At 36.9% G+C, this 26,205-nt stretch overlaps 1 protein-coding gene across 3 annotated transcripts in view; it reads left to right on the forward strand.

Moving 5' to 3' along the window:
* The window catches only part of LOC117419481 (metabotropic glutamate receptor 8-like), a 148,484-nt gene that overhangs the window by 36,118 nt on the left and 86,161 nt on the right, over positions 1-26,205 (forward strand). For 2 of the 3 annotated variants that reach the window (XM_034032252.3, XM_034926190.2), the window contains one exon: positions 20,103-20,319. In XM_034032252.3, coding sequence (XP_033888143.1) covers positions 20,103-20,319 — 217 coding nt within the window. Of the gene's footprint in view, positions 1-16,871; positions 16,967-20,102; positions 20,320-26,205 lie in introns of those variants that run through there. The other variant, XM_034032253.3, reaches the window with a different exon arrangement.

Raw genomic sequence — 26,205 nt, forward strand, 5'->3', positions numbered from 1 at the left:
ACTGATGGAAGTATTGAGCATTCTGGACCGTGATCATTGGCCTTAGGAACTTTATGCAGGATATGGGGAACCGCAAGTGATGTCTCTGTCCAGGAGATTTAAAGTGCCAACAACAACAACTGTAAATTCCTACTGGGATATATTGATGCACAAGGGCATAATACCCCAAGGGAGCTCCAGCCATTGCTTAACTGTGCCAAATTCATTCCATGCAGCTCAGTTGAATGCGAACAAGGATTTAGCCAGATTAATTTAATAATTTCACCATTGCGCGCAAAACTTCTGCTTCATCGAGTATCTGCCCTCATGTTTCTGAAACTCCACGGAGCACCACTCTCAGAACGGGATCCCAAACCTTACGTCACTACTTGGTTGCGGAGTCACCACTCAGCCGATGATGCACAAACTAGAGTGACAAAGGCTGATCCAATCCCAAGAGAACCACTGTGGAAGCACCTGCAGCAGTGAGTGACTGATACATACTTTTGATGAGTTGATATAATTTATCTTGATTCTTTTTTATGTATTCAAATGCAGTTTAATGACAGTGTTTTAATCATGTATGTATTAGTGTATGAAACTGGTTATGAAAATAGGTATTTATATTTAATATAAACAGCTCTAAGTCTAGTGTCTTGTTGCATATACTATTACTTTACAATAATACCTCAATACCCAATTGTCTGAATCTGTACACGTAGCCATTTCAAACATGGTAACCAGCTACTGTAGCATGATAAACTGCAGTTCTTTTGAGTGTATGGAGAAAACTGGGAAAATGAGAAGGTGGAATAAAAGTCTGCTTTAACAAATACATTTCCCCTTTTTTTGTGTTTAAACGTAAAGCGTGGAGGATTCTGCAAAACAGATCTTAATTTGGGATCGGTTGAAAATATGTGCCAATGAGTACGTATTATGTTATTTATCGTATTTGAAATAAGTAGAAACAAAAGTTATAGAATGTTTACTTTTATCTTTCTTAGTCACTTGAATCGTATATTGTGTGCGGCATATAAAAAGCAAGCATTTGTGACAAGATATATATTCTGTCATTCAAATCAGAACATCAAAAAGGCATAGTAGTCTTCTCTGCTGCACATACTCTCTGCCTTGCCTCATTCCAGGAATGCCAGTTAGCTGTGTTTATATAATGCACAATAATGTGCCTGATTGAGTCTTCTGCTCCCCAGATGTTCTTTGTAAATGCCATAACAATCTCACAGGGATATCCCTGATTAAATTAATAGAACTGAATAAGTTCATTGACGATGTGTCAGTTCAATCCACACTAATATCCTTCCACGCTTGCTCTGTATTTTGGACTTGTTTATATTTATCCCAAGTGTTTTATTCTTGGGGGGGGGGGGGGGAGAATTGGGACCAGAGTATACATAACCTAAGAGCATATGGGTGCATGTGTGGTAGAAGTGAATGTGGATCGAAGGAAGACAAGCTTTTAGTAATTTTCTGCAATTCAGCATAGGTGGTGCTGCAGATCAATCAGACAGTTCTATAACTAATGTGTAACTGATTTCAAATTAAGAGTCGTGGGTGGTGGTGGATTATTATGCATACACTTGGAAAAGACTCTTGGAAAAGACTGAATAGATTGACATTAGTCCTTAGCCCATATTATATATTAGCATTGGTTTTGCAGGAAAAATAAGATAATTAATAATACAGTAGTCTCTGTGTATAGGAACACCTCCTAAGAGAACACTTTGCCTAAGAGAGCACCCTTTTAGTGAAAATGATTTTTTTTACCATTGTAAATGCTCCGCCTAAAGGAACAGGAACTCTGCTTAAAAGAACACCTTTTTGGCACCGCCATTGATTCGTTCACAACATATACGGTACTGTTTTGTAACCTGATAACTCATCATCATCAAACTTAAATTCAAATGGTTTATTCAAATCTTTTCAAATGTGACTTATCATCGCAAGAGTGTCTTGAGGCACACTGATTGGTTTATTCAATCTTTCCATAACCTCCATCATATCATTGCCTCGTTTTGTATGCTGATTTCCACGAAAGCACCTCATCGCTACAAAATAGCATGTAAACAAACAGAGAAATGCACCGCTGTTTCTCTTGCTACAAAAAGTGGGAAATTGTTTGAGTTCCTGAGAAAAACCTGAATCAGACACAAGTCAGCGAGCAATTTGTTTTTTTGTTTTCCATTCTGGTGAGTTGCTTTACCATTCTGTTAAATAATTTTGTGCATGTCTTGAATATTGCTCCTGTTCATGTATTCATAATTAATCTAAAGCTGCTGTTGAATTTTTTTATGTGTGTAGGGGTGCTGTGTTAATTTAGTTTGGCAGTTAGTTTATTCACGATAGTTTGTCTGTTACTTTATTATTATAGTTTTTTAACATACACTTGCCTATTGCTTTTCTCTAACTTATTCTGCTTAACTCATATGTCGATGCCTTGAGTCATGACAAATAATAAATATTTATTTATTTATTGATTCATATTGTGTCTGATGGTCAACTCTTCTTAAAGAACACTTCGGCTAAGAGAACACTTTGCTTGCATCCCGAGGGTTGTTCTCTTAGCCGGAGACAACTGTACTGAACAACCTATTCTACATTAGAAGTAACTAAATCAGATACTTTAAAAATGCACCATTATGTTAAGTTTTGGATACTTTTATTCAAGGTTAGGATGCCCACAGTTGGGTTTAGCAACATCTAATCTAGTTCACAGCTCTTGTTCTCTTTATCAAACATGAAAACCACACTCTCCCTTGCAAAACTACCATCTTATTATCCCAATAGGATTGCCAATCCCATTTTGAAAAGGAAACAAGTCTTAAACTAAAATGACCTGTGTATGCATGTTAAGAGGCAAGAGCCATTCATATTTCAGAGGGTGTGTACAATCACCGTACACAGCCTCAGCACTTCTTTTCGCTACTGACTTTGATGATAAATGTAATGTAGTAATGTTCAAATGGGAATGGTAACCTAAAAAGGGTCTTGACTCCCTGCTGCGTATCCCACTTCATTACACCTCGTGAAGGGAGGACTGGCACGCTACAACAGTAAGATCATTCATAAATGATCTGAAGCTTGGGGTGATAACATGTTCTCAGTGTCTTATAAATTTGCTGCTGAAAGGAAGCAAACTTCAAAAGAGCTACTGAGTGAACATATAATTATAATCATGGAAAAAGAGAGTGGACATAAATTTAGTTCCATTAAGGACTGGGGAGGGCATTCGATCACAGTGCCTTTTGTGTAGGAGAGACATGTAGGTTTTGTTTTATTTTAATACCAACTACCCTGGTACAAGCCTATTAAATCCAACGAGTGCCTGAGTTATTAAACAAAATTAGAAAGCATGGAGTGCTACAATGGCATGCCATTGGAACAGGGTGAATGAGTTTCTGAATTTTGAAATGGAAAAGAGCATCAGAAATGAAGTGATGGTTCAATAAATAAGATATTTCCTATATGCAGATGTCCCTCTTTACTGAGCTGGTGCTGGCTGGCTTAATCGCTACAAACAAGGCTGACCTCCGGTTTCAAAATCCTTTCCTTTGATTTTTTTTGGAACGTTATGTTTATTTCATGCATGTCCTGTGGCACCAATGTGGTTTCCGGATAGTCTTGTAGCATTACCAGAGCCTTTGTTTAATTTGAAATAAACATTGTACTACAGGAAAAGGATAAACAAACCAGGATGTCTTTCTGGAAACATCCTTGGCTTGGCAAATCACAGTGGCATCCCTGACCGCTTATCACTTTATATTAATTGATTTGAGTTGTATTTTACATGTTTTATTCGTTCTGTTTCATATTGTTGTTTTAAGGTGTTTTTAATATGCTTACACCACCCCAAATAAATAATTATTCACAAAAAAGAGTAGTAGAATAATATATAGTCTATAGAATTCCCAAAGGAAATAACTAAAGATGGTCATACAATGAATTAGAAGCAGATTAATATGAAGCTTGGTGAGAACTGACCTTTGTGGAGTGCCTGACACAAGTGTGTTGCTTCTTATCAGAGGATTCTGTGGTAGGGAAAGACACTGAGGGACTGAACAAATTCATGAAAGTTGAAGAAATTTGGGTCTGGAAGTTTGAAATTGCTACTGTAATAGGATATAATGATGCATAGGGAAGCTTTTAAACAAAGTGTTGAGGCATGTATTATATATGAAATAATCATGTAGCAGCATCTCAGGGATAATTAGTGTAATTACCCCTGAGTTAACAAAACACTGCAACTTGATTACAGAAATTCATTTATGCAACACTTCGGTAAAGTTTATGTTTCCTATCTGTGTGGTTTTAAAACGACTGATGTTGTGCGCTCCACTGTGGCTATGAAACTTTAGTAACGAAACCGAGATGTGCTGTGTGTGAACTGAAACAAGGTACATAAAATGCATCCTATTCCATTGTGATGCTAGTTTCATCCTGGGCTTTATTATAAATTACATGGCTATAATTACATGGTTAGCTGTATAAGTGCATGGTTGAGAGTATATGTACGTGGTTTGGGTTGGGTGTGCACTGTTACTGCGTAGTAATATAATGTCTATTTGACATCTGATTGGAGGAAACAACCTAGAGCATTGTACAAATTTCTGTATTATGGAAGCGGATTTAGCAAATAAGAGGTGGTAGCGGATTTAGCAAATTAAGAAACTCACTAAAATAGGGGTTTCTGGTGGACATTGGTATAAACTAAGATGTCTGGATGTCTCTAGACTGATCACAATCACGTTTTCCTAAAATGTTTTATTTAATTATTTTAAATGTAGCAAAGGGTGATGGATTTAAAAAATATGAATTAAATACATTATGTGGAGATAGTATTACCAGAGAGAAGAAACATTGCTACCTTCTAAAAAATAATTTAGAGATTAGTAGCTTGGAATACCATTAACACTGCCAAACGCAAAGGATGTGGTTTTCTGAGCTAGAGTTAGAAATGAAGTACAGTAGAAGGCTGGAAGCTCAGTTACAGAGAAGGATGTAGCATCTAATCTACTGCATAAAGGCTGATTGCCTGGATGAAATAACAGCTGCAAAAACAATAACAGAAGTGGGAGGTGGTTCAGAATTACAAACAGATTAATTTCATGGCTGAAGACAATTTTTTTTTAAAGTAAAGAAATCATAGAAATGAAATCTAGCATCAACGGAAGGTTTACTGGAGTTGAAAAAGATGTAGTTGCAGTAACTTGGAACGATTGGGTTGGAGGATGGTGTCTGAGGTTGTTTGTATTGATTGCTGCAGAAGTCCATTGATCCAAGTCTTTCAAAATTGACAACTCTAGAGACTTATACTTTAGGAAATGGGAGAACATATGGTTTTACTGTATGTTGAAAATCAATGAAAATCAGGCCTGGAGCAGGGAATTTCTTTGTCTGACAGCAAATATCACGCCTGGTCACAAGCTGGCTAAAGAGGTGTCAAAGCCAGGGGGTCCAGAATGATATTAGTCTCGTCCTACAGGGAAGTTTAGTTTCATTTTCTTACCCACATTGTTGGTATATATATATATATTTTTAAATGACCACCAGTTTTTCTATCCAATTTGGAATGACTGCTGCTGCTCCCCAATAGATGATCAGGATTGAAGATTGATGGGCAGCCCCTCTAGCTTATAGAACACAGGCGAAGGCCTGTCTGGCCCATCTCCACCTGGCCTTGTTGGACACATGATCAGTAGGAGTTGCTGAAGAGCTACTGCATTCTTCCGCCAAACTTATTTACAATTTGTATTTTCAACTCAATCACACCGCATCTTGCGCTGTCCAAGATGCTGGGAATATATAACAAAAAATATGTCAATTTGTTTTTTTTTAGGTTTAATGTTAGTGAGCTAGTGGTGAATAGTTAATAAACTCCTTCAAGTGTGACCTTTGCTAAAATCTAATTTGGATCACACTTCCTGACCTTTTAAATCAGAACTAAGCTCTTAAAAGAATAGATGCTCTGAAATAAATTCAGGATGAGTTAATGTATTAATATTTTTTTTTCATCATAAAACATACATGTTGTGTTTTATGAAATGGTTTTCTTTCTTCTTCTCAGATCTTCCTTCAAAATGTAATTGTTATTCAAACAAGGACCTGTGAGGTAATCTTTATATAAATCAGATTAGACCATGTAGACCAACTGAATTACCACTAAACATAAGAACATAAGAAAGTTTACAAACTAGAGGAGGCCATTCGGCCCATCTTACTCATTTGGTTGTTAATAGCTTATTGATCCCAGAATCTCATCAAGCAGCTTCTTGAAGGATCCCAGGGTGTCAGCTTCAACAACATTACTGGGGAGTTGGTTCCAGACCCTCACAATTCTCTGTGTTAAAAAAAAAAGTGCCTCCTATTTTCTGTTCTGAATGCCCCTTTATCTAATCTCCATTTTTGACCCCTGGTCCTTGTTTCTTTTTTCAGGTCGAAAATGCATTGTAAAGTTTTAACATTACTTCCCTTGATTTAAACACTTTTCACAATATATCCGAGCATCTTGTTGACCTTTTTTTATAGCTTCCCCACATTGTCTAGATGAAGACATTTCTAAGTCAACTTGTTTGTGGTAAAGCAGTTATTAGTAAACTTGACATTGGCTCAGGCTTTTGTCTTCCTATGTGAAATCAAGTTTGACAATTATAGCTAGTCAGGAATTTATCAAAACACCCACAGGCTGAAACGTTTTTATTTCTAGAGTTTTCTTCTGCAGAATGAGTGTTGCTTGTGATGGATTTTAAGAGATTTAAAAGCAGGTGTTGCTGAAACAGCTTACAATTCATGAATAAATGGTGCTGCAGTGCTATCTTTGCTGCTAAAACCTGTTGTTCATTATTTGGAGTTGATGCAATCTTTATTTAAAACATAATGTCACATAATAACAGTAGAATGTCTTTGACTTCTCATCTGAAATGCTGTTTCACTTTACAACAGTGTTCAAAATGTTTTTTTTACTGGTTGACAGAACCATTGTTTTTATATTCCAGTAAGGGAACTGCCCACATTATAGTTGCATAATTAGCTTAAGTGTTGTTTAATTCAGATAATGTGTAATACAGGTAACTTGTCAGCCCTTTAAAATACAAGTTTTGTTGTAAAAGACATTTATTATATTTTCATTTTTTTATTTACAGTTCTGCATAGAGGCTTCAAAATGTGAAATTAAAAAGTAAGGCTGTTTACACAGGGGTGTTTGAATGCTTCCCTGAAAAGGCAGAAGTCTGGTATCTCTCAGACCTAACCCCTGTAAATATCATTCTGCCCCCAATATTGGATATGCTTGTGCTGCAAATATCACAAATATTCATTGGGGACATCCTCAGTCATGGCTTATTTTTTTTAGAAAGGTGTTCAAATGGTAGAAAGGACCTGGTCATGAACATGCGTGCCAATTTAGGTGTCGATTGACGTTGCAGTTTAAGAGAAGAAGATTGTTGAATATTTGGCGCCAATCCAGCGTAGCGGGCAAAGTAATTGTTCAATCGACCTCGATTGAACATATGTTTCTTATAGGCCATTGCTGTACTATCTGCTGCCATCGTCATAGTTCCACCTTAAGTTGTTTTTAACGGCAAGAATTTTGAAAAATTCCCAAAATTTCCACGAGATCCAATATGGCGGTCGAACCATGTGACTTTTTCATTTGGGGACGCCAGTCTGGTTGTCCAGCCATAGTTATCTACTTACCCGTATGCGTTTACATAACTCTGTGATGTTGTTTGGGACAGATAGAAGAGAATACTTCCAAAGAAGAAAAACTATAAAGGCCACAGAAAAGGCAAAGTTCCTTGAGGAAAAGATAAGAAAGCCGGAAAGACAAACTGAAAAAAACAAATTCTGATGTAGACTTGCTTGTGTGTTTCGGATCATTTTCTTGCTGCATGACCCAGCTGCGCTTCAGCTTCAGCTCACGGACGGATGGCCTGACATTCTCCTGTAGAATTCTCTGATACAGAGCAGAATTCATGGTTCCTTCAATGAAGGCAAGGCGTCCAGGTCCTGATGCAGCAAAGCATCCCTAAACCATGACACTACCACCACCATGCTTGACCGTATGAGGTTCTTACTGTGGAATGCAGTGTTTGGTTTTCGCCAGACATAACGGGGCCCATGTCGGCCAAAAAGTTCCACTTTTGACTCATCTGTCCATAGAACATTGTTCCAGAACTCTTGAGGATCATCCAGGTGTTTTTTGGCAAACTTGAGACGAGCATTCATGTTCTTTTTAGTGAGCAATGGTTTCCACCGCGCTACTCTGCCATGAATCCCATTTTTGCCCAGTGTCTTTCTGGTGATGGAGTCATGAACACTGACCTTAGCCGAGGCGAGAGAGGCCTGCAGATCCCTGGATGCTGATCTAGGGTTCTATGTGACTTCCTGGACGATTTTATGCCTTGCTCTTGGAGAGATTTTGGCAGGACGGCCACTCCTGGAAAGATTCACTACTGTCCCAAACTTTCTCCATTTGGACAATATGGCTCTGACTGTGGTTCGGTGGAGCCCCAGAGCCTTAGCAATGGCTTTGTAATCCTTTCCAGACTGATAGGCATCAACAACTTTTTTCCGGAGGTCTTCAGGAATTTCTTTTGTTCGTGGCATGATGTGCCTCTAGAACCTGTGTGCTGACAACTTCACTCTGATGGTAAGGGCCAAAGTTAGTCAGATTTATATTGGGCAGGGCTGGCCCAAATCAGGCCTGGTTGTTAACCAAAGTACTCAAACAGCTGACCCTAATTATCCCTTTAATTGGGTTGAGTTAACTTGGGTGGGCAATAACTTTTTCACATCTGAAGATTATATGTTTGATTACCTTGCACACCAAACAAATGAAAGAAGCACCAAACTTTGGGGTCATTTTTTCTCTCAGACTCCCTCTATATACTACTACAACCCACAAAAAAATCTGACCAAATATAATCTGAAAAATGTGCAAAAATGCAGAAGATCAGACAGGGGGCAAATACTTTTTCACGGCACTGTATATAGTTTTTAAATGTATTTAAAGAAAGGGCACAAAGGGTACCATGTCAACTGTAATATGATATAGAAGGACGGCCTGCAGTCTGTAACCATTTCTTCTGATGTTTTAATGAATTGCATCCAAGGATTTAGCTATAAGATGAAGTGCTGAGAAAGAAACTCATAACCAACACAGAGCTTTCATAACCGACACCCCACACTCATAACCAACATTGTAATTAAAATTAGAATTGAAACAAATATGAAATATAAGTTTAAAAAACAAATGCTATACTTGTTTTCTATTTGCAAAACACTCCACATCTGTCTAAGTACTGTTTGCTTAGGATTTATTTTTTCTTCAGGAAAAAAACTTTTATGAAAATGTTATTTAATAGAGTGTCAGTTATGAGGTATAAATTTAAACAATTTAAATTAAAAACAATAAGTTTTTAATTATTGGGTGAAATATACATAAGAAAAATATTACAATTCTAGAAATACGACTTTTATAAATCTATCTAACAACAGTGTTCAGTTTTAACAAGTTTTCTATTGGGTGTCGGTTATGAGATTTTGAGGGGCTCATGACAGAAAATTAAGAAAAAAATACAAAAAAATGAAAAATATTAACTGTGCCAATAGTAGGAAACAAAACTTCGAAGATTGCTGATTGAGTATAGGTTTAAAAAAACACATAACAGCAATGATTTTATATCAACTTTTTATCAGTCCAAGTTACATAGTTATTTGAAAATTCCAGAAACTATCACATCTATGATTGTCATGTGAGCAGTCCAGACCCAATGAGAAACTATCAGCATCTATGATTGTCATGTGAGCAGTCCAGACCCAATGATAAACTATCACATCTATGATTGTCATGTGAGCAGTCCAGACCCAATGAGAAACTATCACATCTATGATTGTCATGTGAGCAGTCCAGACGCAATGAGAAACTATCAGCATCTATGATTGCTGAGAAAAAAAATTAAACATGTCTACCACTGCCAGAATTTAATGTTGTTGATGCTATATGAGGTACCCTGGCGCTAGAAAGCAGCACCATAGTGCCAAATTTGCAACCCTGTTAAAGCATGTCTGAAAACCAGATCCCACTTGTGTATCAGTGGTAAAGCAGTAGTACAGTTGTATCATACCACCTGCATTTAAAATAAGGTTCTACATTATCTGTACCAGCCATACATTTGAGTAACATGCTTTCCTCTATGTATAATATTGGTTTTCAGGGGTTTAATTGCCCTAATACAGTATTTTCATGGTGATCCTTATACCAGTGTGCACCTGGTCATAAGATACCAGCGGTACATGTATGTAAATTTATGAACAATCATTTTGCCATTTATTTGTGTCATAGGTTTACATAAAGATGTATTCAGATAAGTATCGCTTAAAACAGCAGTTATACAGTAATGAGATTTGGAGTCTGTGAATTATAAATCTCCTGGTCTGTGTTTAAATCAAGGCATTATCTAATTGTGTGTCCATATATGAGCCATTCATTGTTAGAAATTAGCTAGAGAGTTTTTCTTTTTTGTTAGAGCTTTATTAGTTATGAAAAATATGCTCTCATAATTCCCATCGAGAGACTAATGTGATCATATCAAAAGTGATTTATGTGCAGTGAATACTGCTACAGAGCACAGTACTGTGGGAGGAATTACTTTTACAGAGTCCATTGGGCTGTATTTTACTTATATTGAAGGCAAATGAGCTCATAATTCTTTTATTGACAGCTTGCATACCTTATTATACATTATATCTTCATGCACATAAAGCTGTATGCACAGGAAACAATACTGTACACCTGTATGATATATATATATATATATATATATATATATATATATATATATATATATATATATATATATATATATATATATATATACAGTACTGTGCACAAGTTTTAGGCAGGTGTGAAAAAATGCTGTAAAGTAAGAATGCTTTCAAAAATAGACATGTTAATAGTTTATATTTATCAATTAACAAAATGCAAAGTGAGTGAAAAGAAGAAAAATCTACATCAAATCAATATTTGGTGTGACCACCCTTTGCCTTCAAAACAGCATCAATTCTTCTAGGTACACTTGCACACAGTTCTTGAAGGAACTCGGCAGGTAGGTTGGCCCAAACATCTTGGAGAACTAACCACAGTTCTTCTGTGGATTTAGGCAGCCTCAGTTGCTTCTCTCTCTTCATGTAATCCCAGACAGACTCGATGATGTTGAGATCAGGGCTCTGTGGGGGCCATACCATCACTTCCAGGACTCCTTGTTCTTCTTTACGCTGAAGATAGTTCTTAATGACTTTCGCTGTATGTTTGGGGTCGTTGTCATGCTGCAGAATAAATTTGGGGCCAATCAGATGCCTCCCTGATGGTATTGCATGATGGATAAGTATCTGCCTGTACTTCTCAGCATTGAGGAGACCATTAATTCTGACCAAATCCCCAACTCCATTTGCAGAAATGCAGCCCCAAACTTGCAAGGAACCTCCACCATGCTTCACTGTTGCCTGCAGACACTCATTCGTGTACCGCTCTCCAGCCCTTCGGCGAACAAACTGCCATCTGCTACAGCCAAATATTTCAGATTTTGACTCATCAGTCCAGAGCACCTGCTGCCATTTTTCTGCACCCCAGTTCCTGTGTTTTCGTGCATAGTTGAGTTGCTTGGCCTTGTTTCCACGTCGGAGGTATGGCTTTTTGGCCGCAAGTCTTCCATGAAGGCCACTTCTGACCAGACTTCTCCGGACAGTAGATGGGTGTACCAGGGTCCCACTGTTTTCTGCCAATTCTGAGCTGATGGCACTGCTGGACATCTTCCGATTGCGAAGGGAAGTAAGCATGATGTGTCTTTCATCTGCTGCAGTGAGTTTCCTTGGCCGACCACTGCGTCTACGGTCCTCAACGTTGCCCGTTTCTTTGTGCTTCTTCAAAAGAGCTTGGACAGCACATCTGGAAACCCCTGTCTGCCTTGAAATTTCTGCCTGGGAGAGACCTTGCTGATGCAGTATAACTACCTTGTGTCTTGTTGCTGTGCTCAGTCTTGCCATGGTGTATGACTTTTGACAGTAAACTGTCTTCAGCAACCTCACCTTGTTAGCTGAGTTTGGCTGTTCCTCACCCAGTTTTATTCCTCCTACACAGCTGTTTCTGTTTCAGTTAATGATTGTGTTTCAACCTACATATTGAATTGATGATCATTAGCACCTGTTTGGTATAATTGTTTAATCATACACCTGACTATATGTCTACAAAATCCCTGACTTTGTGCAAGTGTACCTAGAAGAATTGATGCTGTTTTGAAGGCAAAGGGTGGTCACACCAAATATGGATTTGATTTAGATTTTTCTTCTGTTCACTCACATTGCATTTAGTTAATTGATAAATATAATCTATTAACATGTCTATTTTTGAAAGCATTCTTACTTTACAGCATTTTTTCACACCTGCCTAAAACTTTTGCACAGTACTGTATATATATATATATATATATATATATATATATATATATACACACACACACACACACACACACACACACACCTAGAAACAAAAAGATATAGTATAAAATGGTATAAATACAAAGGGTTATATATCATTCCATATAGAAATCTATTAAAAATATATATTTTGCATTTCCTCATTTATATACTTCATACAAAAATATTGCTAGTTTACAAGGCCAGCAGTTCTGCAAGTGAACAATGCATTAGATGTAGGCAGGTCAGGTTTGTTGAATGTGAATGAAGTACAATTCTATAAACACATACATATAATTTTAATGCATATTTATACATTGCTGATGAAGTGAAAGGGGGATAAATGGACTTGTTGAAAGAATCCAAGATAAACACAGAGCCATTTCAAAAATAAAAGAAAAACACTTGTGCAACACATTTCATTTCTGACTTTAATGTCATTTACCTTTGGGGAATGACCAAAACTGAAACTATAAAAACAAGCTGAGGTGAGGAACAGATAACTCAACATTTTCATTCAAGAGATGAATTGTTACCTACTGTATGCTGCAACAAAAGGAATAATACAACAGTAGGGAAGCTATTTCTGAAAATGTCAGGGGTTAAATCAGACAAGAGAGATGTGTCTGTAAAGTATTTCATGATGAGTTTGGATATTTGTTAATTATTGATGTTTATAACTAAGCAGCAGAGACTCTTACTTCTAGAGTCTATAAAGCATTCATTGTTCTCTATTCAACTGTCCAACTAACAGTACCAGTATACATTTAGGTGTGATATTTAACCAATAGCTCAATGCATGGCACGATTCAAAACAATCAATACTGCCTGTTGCTGTTTGTTAAGAAAAAGGCCCACATGAACCATTTGCACATCCCAATGGAAATGTGTAATTATTTGTTCTAGTGAATGGCAACATTTTTCTTCACTTTCCAAAACATTTTGTGCTGCCGCAGGCATTTACTCTTTCATAGACAATGTTGTAGCAGCATTTTACTGTGCCACTTCCCACAAGTAGCTTTTAAATGATATATTTGTTAGTACAGAAGCTCAAATAACCTACAACTATATGGAAGAAAATAAATTGCCAGACAAACACACAGAATGATATGGTTATTGCTAGATGAGCCTTTGAAGCTTTTTAAAAAAAAACATCAATAAAATGATACTACCATGCAAAATCAATACTACATACATGGTTTTTCCATTTTGATAGGAATAAAAAAATAGCGTCCAATTATTTTACATCCGTTTTTCTCCCCTATTTAGTATGTCCAATTATGCTCTTCCCAACTGCTCAGAAAAACTACAGGGTCAGGGGGTGATAAGCATTCCCTGGCAATTTTACTTCCACAACCCATGAGATCCCCAGCCACGATCAACAACTTGGCACAGCCAGGTAAACCTACCCTCCCCTGAACGTACAGTCGCAGACAAAAGTATTTAGTGAACATTAGCCACTAATTAATATGACAATGACCAAAATACACAATTTCTGGTAGTTAAATAATCTATTTAAAAAAAAAGCAGCACTTAAGCAATTTCAAATATTTGTTTATGACAAAAGTATTGGCACCTTATATTAATTATTACCATTGCACAGTAATAAAGCTGCATTATAAAGCCAATAAGAGGTAATTATTTCCAACATCTGTGGAAGAATAACATTTTGGCAACACAGCAGATGGTGGTCTTGGATTCATGGGAATGCATGTTTGAGAAAAGCACTCTTAGTAAAGTACAAAGGAAATAGCTACAGAGCAGTGTCAAAACAATATGGAATACCAAAATCCAACTGAAACACTTGAAAGAAGTGTATGCTCAAAGAAGGTTACGGGTACAGCAGGTAGGAGAATCGTCCAAGCGGCTAAAAATTAAAATCCAAGGATTTAGAAGCATCAGGTATAATAGTGCATGAAAGAACTGTACAAAGGACATAGGTAAGTTGAATGCATGTGATCTCACTGCAAACCACTTTTAAAGAAAATGCACAACAAATCAAAGCCATGAAATATGAACCGAAAACTGAAGCATCCTTTAACCAAATTCTCTGGTCCAGAGTCTAAAATATACCCCGCCCGCCACAATAATTGACCATAGTATAGTTGGAGAAAAAAAGATGGGAAAGCCGTCAATGAAGAAAACCTTGTACCTACAGTTAAACATGGAGGTGGTTCAATCATGACATGGGGGTGTTTTAGCAGTTTAGGGACTGGAGGCATTCATGTGATTGAAGATTGAATGAATGCAGCCATTCTATAAAGTACAATGATACCATCTGCTCGTAGGCTGATTGGCAGACAGTTTCAGCATACTGTTAAGTCAACTCTGGAAGTCTTGAAGAAAATGAAGATAACAGTTCCGGAATGGCCTTAAATCACCAGATCTCGATCCAATAGAAGTGCTTTGGACTGATCTGAATAAAGCTGTAGTCCAGCATTGTGTATCCAATCTGTCTGAACTGAAGGAATTATGCAAGACAGAATAGGCCCACAATGGTGGACGCCTTGATATTTATAATAAACTCAGAACTCTGAATCAGGCGAATTACATCATTAAAATGTATACAATTAGGCAAACATTATGACAAGAATGTGTCTTACCAAGATTTATAAAATGTTTAGTACCACTGGATATGTATTCTTCCCACATTCTCTGGGTCATGAATCAATTGTGGAATTGCAATAAACAGAAACTCTTGCATAAGTTAATGATCAAACCAGAGAACTTTTTTCTGAGAACAGAATTTCATATCTATGAGGCATATTTTTAGGTAAAATGTATGCAAATCCATATGTTAATGTGACATGTTCAAAATTAAGACACCGGTTTCCACTTCAGTGTTCCAAGAGCTTTGCTGTCTTACCATGCTTTTGCCAGGTTTCATTCACCATTTGTTTTTCTACTGTGCAGATTTGCTATATGTTTATACCATGGCATAAGGAAGTACTGCACCTTTGACCAAATAGGTGCAATTGACTTTCTAGCTGCATGCTCTTCAGATGTGTGTGGCGCAATTGTCACAGCTAAGCGGTTCACCTACAGCTGAATAGTATTCATAATCAGCCATGAAGCAAAGCGGCAGGGAAATGATTTATTCACCATAGGTCCACCACTGCAAACAAAGGAGACAAAACTGAGAAATATCACATTTATTCCAGACAGAAAACCATTTCACTGTAACATGGACATTTAAATGCAAAGAAAAAATACAAATATCCCTACAGAGGTTTGCAAAAATTAATCAAAATCAAATGTGAAAATGAAGCAGTTGTTTTGGCTGTTACTGGAGGAACACAAGTGTCCTCCCCCCCTTGAAACTTCCTGCCCCTATGCCACGCTGCAATTGAAAAGGCAAGTGGCTGCTACTTCCTGCAGTTTCAGAAGATTGTAATTACATATTATATCACTTTTATAGAAGCAAAAGGACAGTGTGGTCTTTCTTTTTTCCTTATGAATGAACTTAAACTATGATTATACAATTTAATTCTTCCCTATAGTTAACCACAGTTTACTATGCTGTACCATACTTACTGTATCTGGTATTCCATGATTTCACTATATTTGCTGTACTTCAGTGCTATATACATATAAATATAAAGTATGTGTGGAAGGGCACCCCTAATGGGTAGTGAATGCAGGGCAGCTGCTTCCTTTAAATAGCAACTAATGTGTGAGGCAGACAGACAACATATGATATTTTAGAGGAAAGTGCCATTGCACACATGTATTTTAGCATACTCAGTGCAGTTCCAAAACTAACAAACAAAGAATACCTTCACACAGAAAATAAACAAACAAAAACCCTTGCTGTAAAAGGCATTAACTATACAATAATCCCCCTACCTAACAAGGAGGACTAGTACCTTCAGCTCCAAAACAAAAATGTGAATGTTTAGTTTAAAAAAAAACAAAAAAAAAAAACAACCAAGGCGACAGCACACAACCCTGTTTTTCAAACATTTTCAGCAAACACTCCATCTTCTCAGCAAACACTTCCTCTCCCAAACAAAGGCGCTGGCTTTTCTTTTACAGCCTGAGGCTGGGCTTAATTGATCCTCAATTAATCAATCAAGCCCCAGCCACATTGTGCACAAGGATTTGGCAGAGATGCTATTTTAACCTCATCCCTGCCAAGCCTAAATTCAAAATATACATTATTTATTTACACAATTCACACAAACGCAATAATAATGAAGTAGACAGCATATATCTGCTGTCTATTATTATTATTATTATTATTATTATTATTATTATTATTATTATTATTATTATCAAATACTTTTGTTGGTCTATAATGTGCTTTCCATTTATTTATAAAGGACTATTATGGGGTTAATTAGTTATATCACCATAACATCAGTTCACTCAGTGTGAAAGCTCTATTGGGAGCCAACTTTCATTTAGAAAACTACACACAGAGGTACCAAACACTTCAAGGCTGGATAATGAATAACTACAAACCACCACTGACTGCTGTATCTTTTCTCACTTACAGGTATTTTTCAAAAATGATTTTATCTGAAGCAGAATCTTTCTGTGATGTAAACAACCTAAATTACTTTATCACACATTTATATGACTCAGAACTACCTGCTGTTTAAATGTGCTTTAAAACCATTCGGTCCTTTTTGTTTGCACCCTGACTGCTTAGACATCTGGATTCCCAAAACTAGTATTTTAAAACTGTTGCTAAATGGTATTCAGCGGAGAATACATTTGAATTTGTTAAATAAAAAAAAAAAATACACATGGAAGCTGCAGTACTGCACAATTTTACCAGGTAGTTCATAACATCAGTATTAAATTAAATATAATTTAATTCATTAAACACTTCCAGTTAAAATAGATACAGTAATTATATAAATTAATGTAATTTGCCAACACTTTGTAATGTAAATAAGAATGTGTCTAAGAAATATGGTAATTATTTCTATTGATGATGCACAACAAATAGAAAAATGTTAATTAAAATGTGTGTCTATTCACAGCCATTATGGCTGCAGTGCCCGTTCAGCTACAGCAATTAGAGACGCCTGTATTAGGAAGTGTTTGGATCCAACCAGTAACATGATTACGTGATTTGCATGGTTAAGTCGCATCAGAAGGAAAAAAACAACAAACTAACAGCCAACACTACCCTTTCAAGAACATGGATTTCTAACGTGGGTAATGATGCTATCTCAGAAAAGAGTCCAGAAAACAAAGCAGTAAGCCTTACAAAATCTGCACAAAAACAATTGCAAAACTTGATATTATTTTCAGGTCAGTAGTTTAGAAATCTTTACGATACTTACAAGTGGTTTTCTTTCAGGTTTTAAAAAAAATAATTACTGTAACTAACTTGAATATGTTTCAATTGCTGTTATCCCCTTATTTTAATGTCCTTATTTTTACCACAACAAAACTAAAACGGTAGGAAATACTTTGTATTACAGTGTTTATTTTCATTATTTGTGCATTTATGATAAAGATACATTTTAGTTTTCTCAGTTTATCCATTTATGCAGCACAGCGACCCGGCATTTTGTATGTTACACGCAGGAAAGAGATTTCTGAGTTTAGTTTGTTAAACTCAGTCAAAACATATACTATTAAAATTTAACAAAAATGGTCCCATGGATTACTGATAAAAGTCAATCTCTGGCTTCAGCGCAGGGAGCTATGTCCTCGCAGGCTCGAATCTAGGCTGCTGGTTGACAAAAGAAAACAGCAATTTCTGAATAAATAGTTATCATTAGGTTAAACTGTGTTGTTTCTTTCTGTGGCCAATAATTAGATTTGTATATGGATCCTAAGCAAAATTACACAACATCCTACACTTTGGCCTTGACTTTGTTTAGTGGCATTGGTGCCCTGTGGCAGTGTGGCAAGGCAGAAACATGGGTATGTGTGTGTGTGTGTGTGTGTGGGGGGGGGGGATATTGGGTGGCAGGGAGGGAGTTAAAATGCTCCCTGAAAAAACATGTGGGAATGTGGCTGCAGCCAGGAATTGAATAAATGATTAAATGATTAATTAAGTCTCCAGCCACAGCTCATTGGTCCATATAAGAAAACAAAGAAGGACCTAAACCTATATATTTCACAGTCTACAAAAGGCAGGCAAGTTGCCATCCAATTTGCCCAAAGAGGAAACCAGATCCTCCGCTTTGCCTCTACTGAGTGTTACTCACAATAGACAGAAGTTTCTAGTTCCTGGCTTCATATGAATATGTTGATGAAACATGGGATGTGATTTTTTTAACAATGAACAGCAAGTCTCAGCAGATGAAATTAGGAAATTCCACTGTAAAAAAATAAATCAGCAGGTGATAATGTGTAAGCAGATGCAGTGGTAACCCATGTATTTTTTATACTGAACACAATGAGCCATGTATTTGGAAGACAGATTTAAAAAACAGACAACTTGTGGCTCAAATATGCAGCTGTGTAGGGCCCAAGGGATACAATAGAGGACTATAGATAATTTATAGATAGCAAGCTGTAGCAACCTACATCCCAATGTATTATTTTTATTTTATATGCTGAGTTTCGATTTTATTATCCACGTTTCCTACTCTACAGAGTCTAGCTCAGAAATTGACTTTTTCTAAACGAAAGAGAATGTATTCACTTGTTAGACAGCCAAAAAGATTAGAAAGCGGGTATACGCTGTGACCACAGTAGGGTTTTGTAGCTCTAGCTAGATGGTTTTAATGTGCTGTACTCGAGCCAACACAGTGTAAAAGATCTGAATGCCGTGGGAGTGTTTTAGGTGTTTTTTCAGAATGGCTGTGCAAATTCAACACAAATGTTCATATGGGTAATTAGGGACAGCTGTTTAAGATGTACCATAGCTGTCCCCAGCTGAAGGCATTCTATTGCATAGGTGCAGGATTGCCTTGAAAAGGCTTGCCAGTTCCATCACTTACAGTGTTAGTATTTGTCTAGCCTGAAGAGGGATGACCAAAGGAATTATCATGGAGCTGCCAGCTACATGGGGAGATATTGATTAGAAGTGGGCAGTACAAGGTAGTAAGAGCAGACAAACCCCCATTATATATCTGGTACATACTACATTTTAAGGGGCATTGTGGCAATTGAGAAGGGCACCCGGATGAACTTATACATACCCAACTCGGGATAAGCCAAAGCTGGGAGCATTTTTTTTCAGCACTAGGAAATCACCCTGGATTGCATTGACCAACTATCTGTGGTTATCCCAGGATTGCCATTAAAAATGTAATCCAGCGTGATCCCCCAGTGCTGTGGCTTATCCTGGTGTAGTATAGGTTGATCAAATCGACCCATTAGTTATACCTCAGAAAGGGTTTTTGAACATGAAAAATCCATGTTCTCTTCTGAACTAATAATTTATGACTTTTTAAAATGAACATTTATCAGTAAATATGACATGATTGGATGCTATTTGTATAAATGGCAGCTTTCTGCTGTGTGAATTGAAAATGAGGCTGTGTTGCTCGAGAGTAACACCTTGGACTTTTTACATTACATCAATCAATCAATCAGTCTCTTAGACATTCTGTTTGCCTTTGAGATTTCCTCTTATTATCAATCTGTCTTCCTATCAGTAATTTATTGTGTTTTGAATAACCAAGCAGTGACTCACTGTACCTCTCTTTTTTAATCAACAGATACCTCAGATAAGCTATGCATCTACAGCCCCTGAATTGAGTGACAACACCAGGTATGACTTTTTCTCTCGAGTGGTTCCTCCCGACTCGTATCAAGCGCAAGCCATGCTTGATATTGTCACAGATATGGGGTGGAATTTTGTGTCGACCCTGGCTTCCGAGGGTAACTATGGAGAGAGTGGCGTGGATGCATTTATACAAATCTCAAGGGAGTCTGGTAAGTGGCCATTTATCAGGTTTTGTATTCAGGCTTCCTTATCTTTAGTCTCACAGAATACCATATTCCCTTCATGGAATAATTAGCAGGTGCTCATCTTAGAAATCACCCTCCCTTCATATATAGAAGGTGGATGCTTTACAAGTCCTTCTGCTCAATGAAGCCACATACAGATGTCACTGTTTGGTGGACTTTTACTGAAGTGCAATATCATTAAAAGCAGAACTTCCAGATCTTTAAGAACTTCCTTTCTGATCTTCAACAGACACAGTCTTTTCAGTATTAAACCATGATGACACCAGTGTAAAAGTTTGTGTGTATTTAAAATATGTTTAGCTATTTCTTTTTTGCATTCACTAAGAATGTTAAACAAAACAAACAAATGTGCTCTTTCTCCTATAGAGTACTGTATTCCTTCGAATTTAAGATGCCCTCGAATTTAAGATGCAGCCCAAGTTTCCCATCCTCAATTTGAGGAAAAAATAAAACATCAAATAAATATGCATTTACAAATATACAACCTCAGTTACACATATGGAGGCAGTTTGCAGCTGTCTGCTATATCACACAGAACATTACAGCTATATGCTGCTTCTCATTTCCAGTCGTGATTACTCACACCTGCCTGTATGTCATGGATCATTTGAGATTGGGCAGTAACTTTTTGGTTTCTTGTTTGTCTTTTCTCGTCAGTCACATTGCTGTTTGTGTACGCTGGTATTTACGTCTTGTGTTGGCGATTTTAATACATGCATCACTATACTGTACTCGAATTTAAGACGCAGGCAATTTTGAGAAGAAAAAAATGTTTTAAAAAGCGCTTAAATTTGAAGGAATACGGTACTTTATATGCCCCTAAAGAAACATAATTTGTAAGCAACAACACAAACCACGACATGTCTGCTGTGACTGTATATATTTTACATTTGAGAATATCATTGTAAATCTGTAATTTACTTGCTTGCTATTCAGTTTTTTTCACATTTTAGGCTTAGGTTTGCCAGGGTGTCCTCGGCTCACCGCGCACCAGTGACCCCTGTAGTCTGGCTGGGCGCCTGCAGGCTTGCCTGTAAGTTGTCCAGAGCTGCGTTGTCCTCCGATGTTGTAGCTCTGAGGTGGCTGCATGGTGGGTCTGCAGTGTGAAAAGAAGCGGTTGGCTGACAGCACACGCTTCGGAGGACAACATGTTCGTCTTCACCCTCCCGAGTCAGCGCAGGGGTGGTAGTGGTGAACTGAGCCTAAAAATAATTGGCTATTCTAAATTGGGAGAAAATAATAAAAAAGACAATTGGTGACTCCTAAATTAATATATATATATATATATATATATATATATATATATATATATATATATATATATGTATGTATATATATATATATATATATATATATATATATATATATATATATATATATTACATTTGTAAGCACAGCAAGATATGTGAATATATTATCTATTTGAATAAAATTTGCATTCAGCTCAGGAATAATTTAATATCAAGCCTGTAATATATTGTGTTTATTCAAACACAATGCAAAAGAGTAATGCGAATACTTTAGGAAACCAGTGGGAAAAGACCTGTTTTTCTTTTGTTTCATCTAGAAAATAAATGGGGGTGGATAAAGGGGACTGCAATTTGCTGAAAAAATAATGTTCTGTAGAAGAGTAAGCTTACTGTAGATTATTTTTAATTAATTAATGCGTGTTCTGAGTTTTGGATCTGATCTACAAGGCTTCTGCTGCAACTTCCTCCAAAATAACACTCATTCAACCTTTAGCAGATTGATAGAATATTTGGGAAATGTAATTCGTGGGCTGTCACTATCTTCCTGTAATCCGTTAACCTTCCTTGATATTTTACATTAAAACCAAGCTCTAGGTGATCCATGAAATCATGCTGCTTGTCCAAGAGATTAATAATACACTGTTATCTCCCTCCCTTCTTGAGGAAGAATGAAGGGAAAATAAAAAGGCAAATGTCCTTTTCAAAAAAGATATACTGCATGAACCATGAGAGGAAGGTTGCTTGAAAAGTGTTCAAATCGTCAGGTGGCTTACATAGGAGACCAGTAATCAATTTCCAAAGAGTTGGGAATGTGATAATGCCCATAGGCTTCTAAGTTAGTTTCCCTGTCTAGTTGGTGGAATCCAAATAGACTCATTACATGCAGAACACAAGCCACTAGCTATATTTACTGCAATGTCTGAGCCCCATGCAAGCCATGGCACTTTTGCGCAGACTGCACTGTAATGACTTGACAGACTGTCTGTTCTTTTTGACCAGGCCATGGTTTACTCAGTGGGAATATACATCTTTCTGAGTCACCAAAACTGATGTAGAACTAAGGTGACACAATGTTTCTGCCATGTCATTCACATCAAGTCTGGAGGCTTTTTTTTCATTCTGATGCAGTTCCTGATTTTTTTTTCATATTGAAAGTATATGCTTCACTGAGCTGCCCTTTAATAAACAGATTGCTTAATCAATTACAGGTAACTGCACCTGAAACGCTAATGTGATTATTGTAAACAGTGTGCTTTAGCTACCACAGACGAACTCTGGAAAATATGGTGATTGCTTAAGTTAGTAAATATTAATATTAAAACAAACTGGACAAATCATGTTTTTTGTTATACTTTTGAGTTATGTTTACACTGTGGCGAATGCAGTATTTGGCAATTTGAAGGTTATGTATTTTTAAAATAGCTTGGGCCACTGCTCTGCAGCATGCTTAAGAATAGTTTTGGTCCTGGTGATGTGACATTGACTCATACTCCACAGGCTGCGCCATTACTCATATCTTCAGGTTGTGAATGTTCAGAAAATGTTTAATTAATGAAAACCCATGCTTAAAGTTTCAGTTCATTATTTTGCGTTAATGTGTTGTTTCTAATCAGGCTCTGTTTTCAGAAATTAAGAAGTGCACAAACACAGAAACAATTAATGATATCTTTAAATGTAGTTGCCCTGTTAAAGGCTTGTAGCATTCTGCCATAAATGCATAGAAGTTATATCATGTCATACATTTAAAAGAAACATCCTTGGTATAAATTCAACATAAACCATTGACTATTCATGTGGCAATTGACAGCACTGCATTCCCTTACAGCTGCAAAAATAGAATTTGACCATGCATTTGAGCTTTATTATATTAGACAAGCATGTCTAGATATCTGAGTGAAACTATAAACATCATACATCACATTTGTTTATTGACTGACCGTGATAGGACCTGGGACAAGTCCTGGGACATGCTTAATGTATATATTATATATGTTGCATGGATCTGGGTGTTTGTGCATTTGCCATGTCCCTATGTGAGAATATGCTTGGAATAGAACAACTGTTATCTCATTTGGCCAAACAATAACTAAGTTATTTAGTTAATTGATCTGCCAGCTATGCATGTGGATAGAAAAGGCTCCATATCATGTGTTATCATCATGTTTTGAAAGTGAATAAAGTGAATGGCAATCACATGGTTTTAACGCCTGCTCACCACACATTATTTAGGTAGAACTGATTGGGTATATCAGCTGCTCATTTTTATATAGGAAGCAAAGGACTGTTCGGTTTTTCAAATTTGAAATAAAATTGCTCTGAAGCTGTAAAACACATCTTTTTTTTTAGTTGTGTGATACCTGCCTGTCTGCATGGCCACTCCATTACACCAATGCACATCTAATTAGATTTAGTTACAAATACAGGCTTTGGACTCACAGTTGTATATGTGGAAGCAATAAACATGGCCAGTTACTGGGGGAATAGTCATTCCCTGAAGGATAATACTCTTAAATTATATAAATGATTAATTCCGTAAGTGATTGAAAGTCAGGCAGCCCTTTTCAGAGATCCTTTTAGATCCACTTAAGTTGTTCACATTATCACTCAATCATCAATCAATCTTGTTTTATATAGCGCTTTTCATAGTGGACCACATAGCACTTTACAAGATGCAGTAACAACAAGAAAATCCATAATACTTTAAATACAGAGAAATGCATAATATATGATACACAGTAAAAAAAAAAAAAAAGCATAATACATTAAATACAGTGGAAAGTGCACAGTAGCAGCAACACTGCAGCTAATATCAAGCTTAAAGAGCATGGAAAGCAAGAGAGAACAGGTAGGTCTTGAGGGTTGATTTAAAGTGAGCGACGATGGGAGCATCACGCACCAAAGCTGGGAGAGAGTTCCAAAGAGTCAGAGCCATGAAACTAAATGAGCATTCTCCAAGTGTGGTGCACTTTTGCTTGGGGATAACAAACAGGCCAGAGTCGGAGGATCTCAGCTTGCGGGCAGGGACATAGTGGGTCTGCAGGTGGAGGAGGTATTCAGGACCTGTGTGATGAAGGGCATTGTAGGTGAGCAGGAGAGATTTGAAAATAATCTTTACAGGTAGCCAGTGCAGCTGGGCAAGACAGGGGGTTAATGTGATCACGTTTTTTACATCTAGTAAGGATCCTGGCAGCGGCATTCTGAACTAGCTGCAGTCGGTTTATAGTGCGTGCCGGGAGACCACCATATAGAGAGTTGCAGTAGTCGAGTCGAGAGGAGATAAATGCATGACAAAGTATCTCCGCATCCGGGAGGGAAAGGTAGGGATGGACTTTGGAGATGTTTCGAAGATGGTAGAAGGAAGATTTGACCACGGAAGAGATGTGGGCCTCAAAGGACAGGTTGCTGTCAAGAAGTACACCAAGGCTTCATACTGTGGGGGAAGGCAGCAGCAGACAGTTTCCGAGGTTGAGGGCAGCTATATTTAGATTCTTAAGTTGAGTTTTAGATCATACTAGAAGGAGTTCAGATTTGCTGGTGTTCAGCTGAAGAAAATCCAGGCCTTGATGTCTTGAATGCAAGCCGGACCATGGCAGAGGGGCTACCAGAGTCGAGTTTTAAGTAGAGCTGGGTGTCGTCAGCATAAGAGTGAAACATGAGACTGTATTGGCGGATGAGGTCTCTGTCTTATTTACTGAAGAATACATTTACAAGATACATTTTAATAATGGTATTTCATAGAATTTCAGATTTAACAGATTCTCTAGGTTGCATAAAGCACATAAAAACAGTTATCATTTTAACAGAAACATATATATACCGGTTTGTTTAAAAACCTTTACCCAAATTTTCTGAGCAAAAAATTAGTTTGTATTAAAACAGAAGTGATTTCTTCATTTTTTCATTTAACCACAACTGCTCACAGTTAACACCTTGAAATGTTAGTGATTTCTTTAGCTTCATGGTGTACATTTCTTAAAGGTAATTATTTTTTTCAGATAAATAATTGAATAGCTGCAAACCATTTTGCTTTTCCATAAATCAGATTAAAGAAGCAAACAGGTCCACTCAATCTCCCTGTAAATGTTGACATTTCCATTGAAATTTACTGGGAGGGCCATTCGAACAGCAGGTGGGATGTTTTGCAACATAAAGGAAATCATCAACCTAGCGCTTGTCTCATTGTGTGCCTTCTTAAGCACCGTGCATAATAAAAAAGGTCTCTTTGATCCTTTTGATACTTTGAGGCAGATGCTTGATGGATATGAGTAGACACATACAGTAGCTTTCTACCCACTGGCTTGCCATGTATGCAATATATATATATATTATATATTATATATATATTTTGACTTTGAATTAGTGCTCAATGTGGGCTTTAAAAATTAATTATGAATTAGTCTTCTGTTCTTTAAAAGGTATTCATTCAAAATCAATGGGATAGTCTATTCTGATAACTGTCAATAATTTTACAGTTTCAGAGTCTGAGTGTGTCTTTTATATAACCAGTTCTACACATATAAAATAGATGTTATTTTTTGTACTTAAAAATAAGTACTTATTTTGGGGTATACACACTTTTGTTATAACACAAAGATTCTGC

Source organism: Acipenser ruthenus, chromosome 14, assembly GCF_902713425.1.
Source record: "Acipenser ruthenus chromosome 14, fAciRut3.2 maternal haplotype, whole genome shotgun sequence".
In the NCBI taxonomy this organism is placed as follows: Eukaryota; Metazoa; Chordata; class Actinopteri; order Acipenseriformes; family Acipenseridae; genus Acipenser; species Acipenser ruthenus.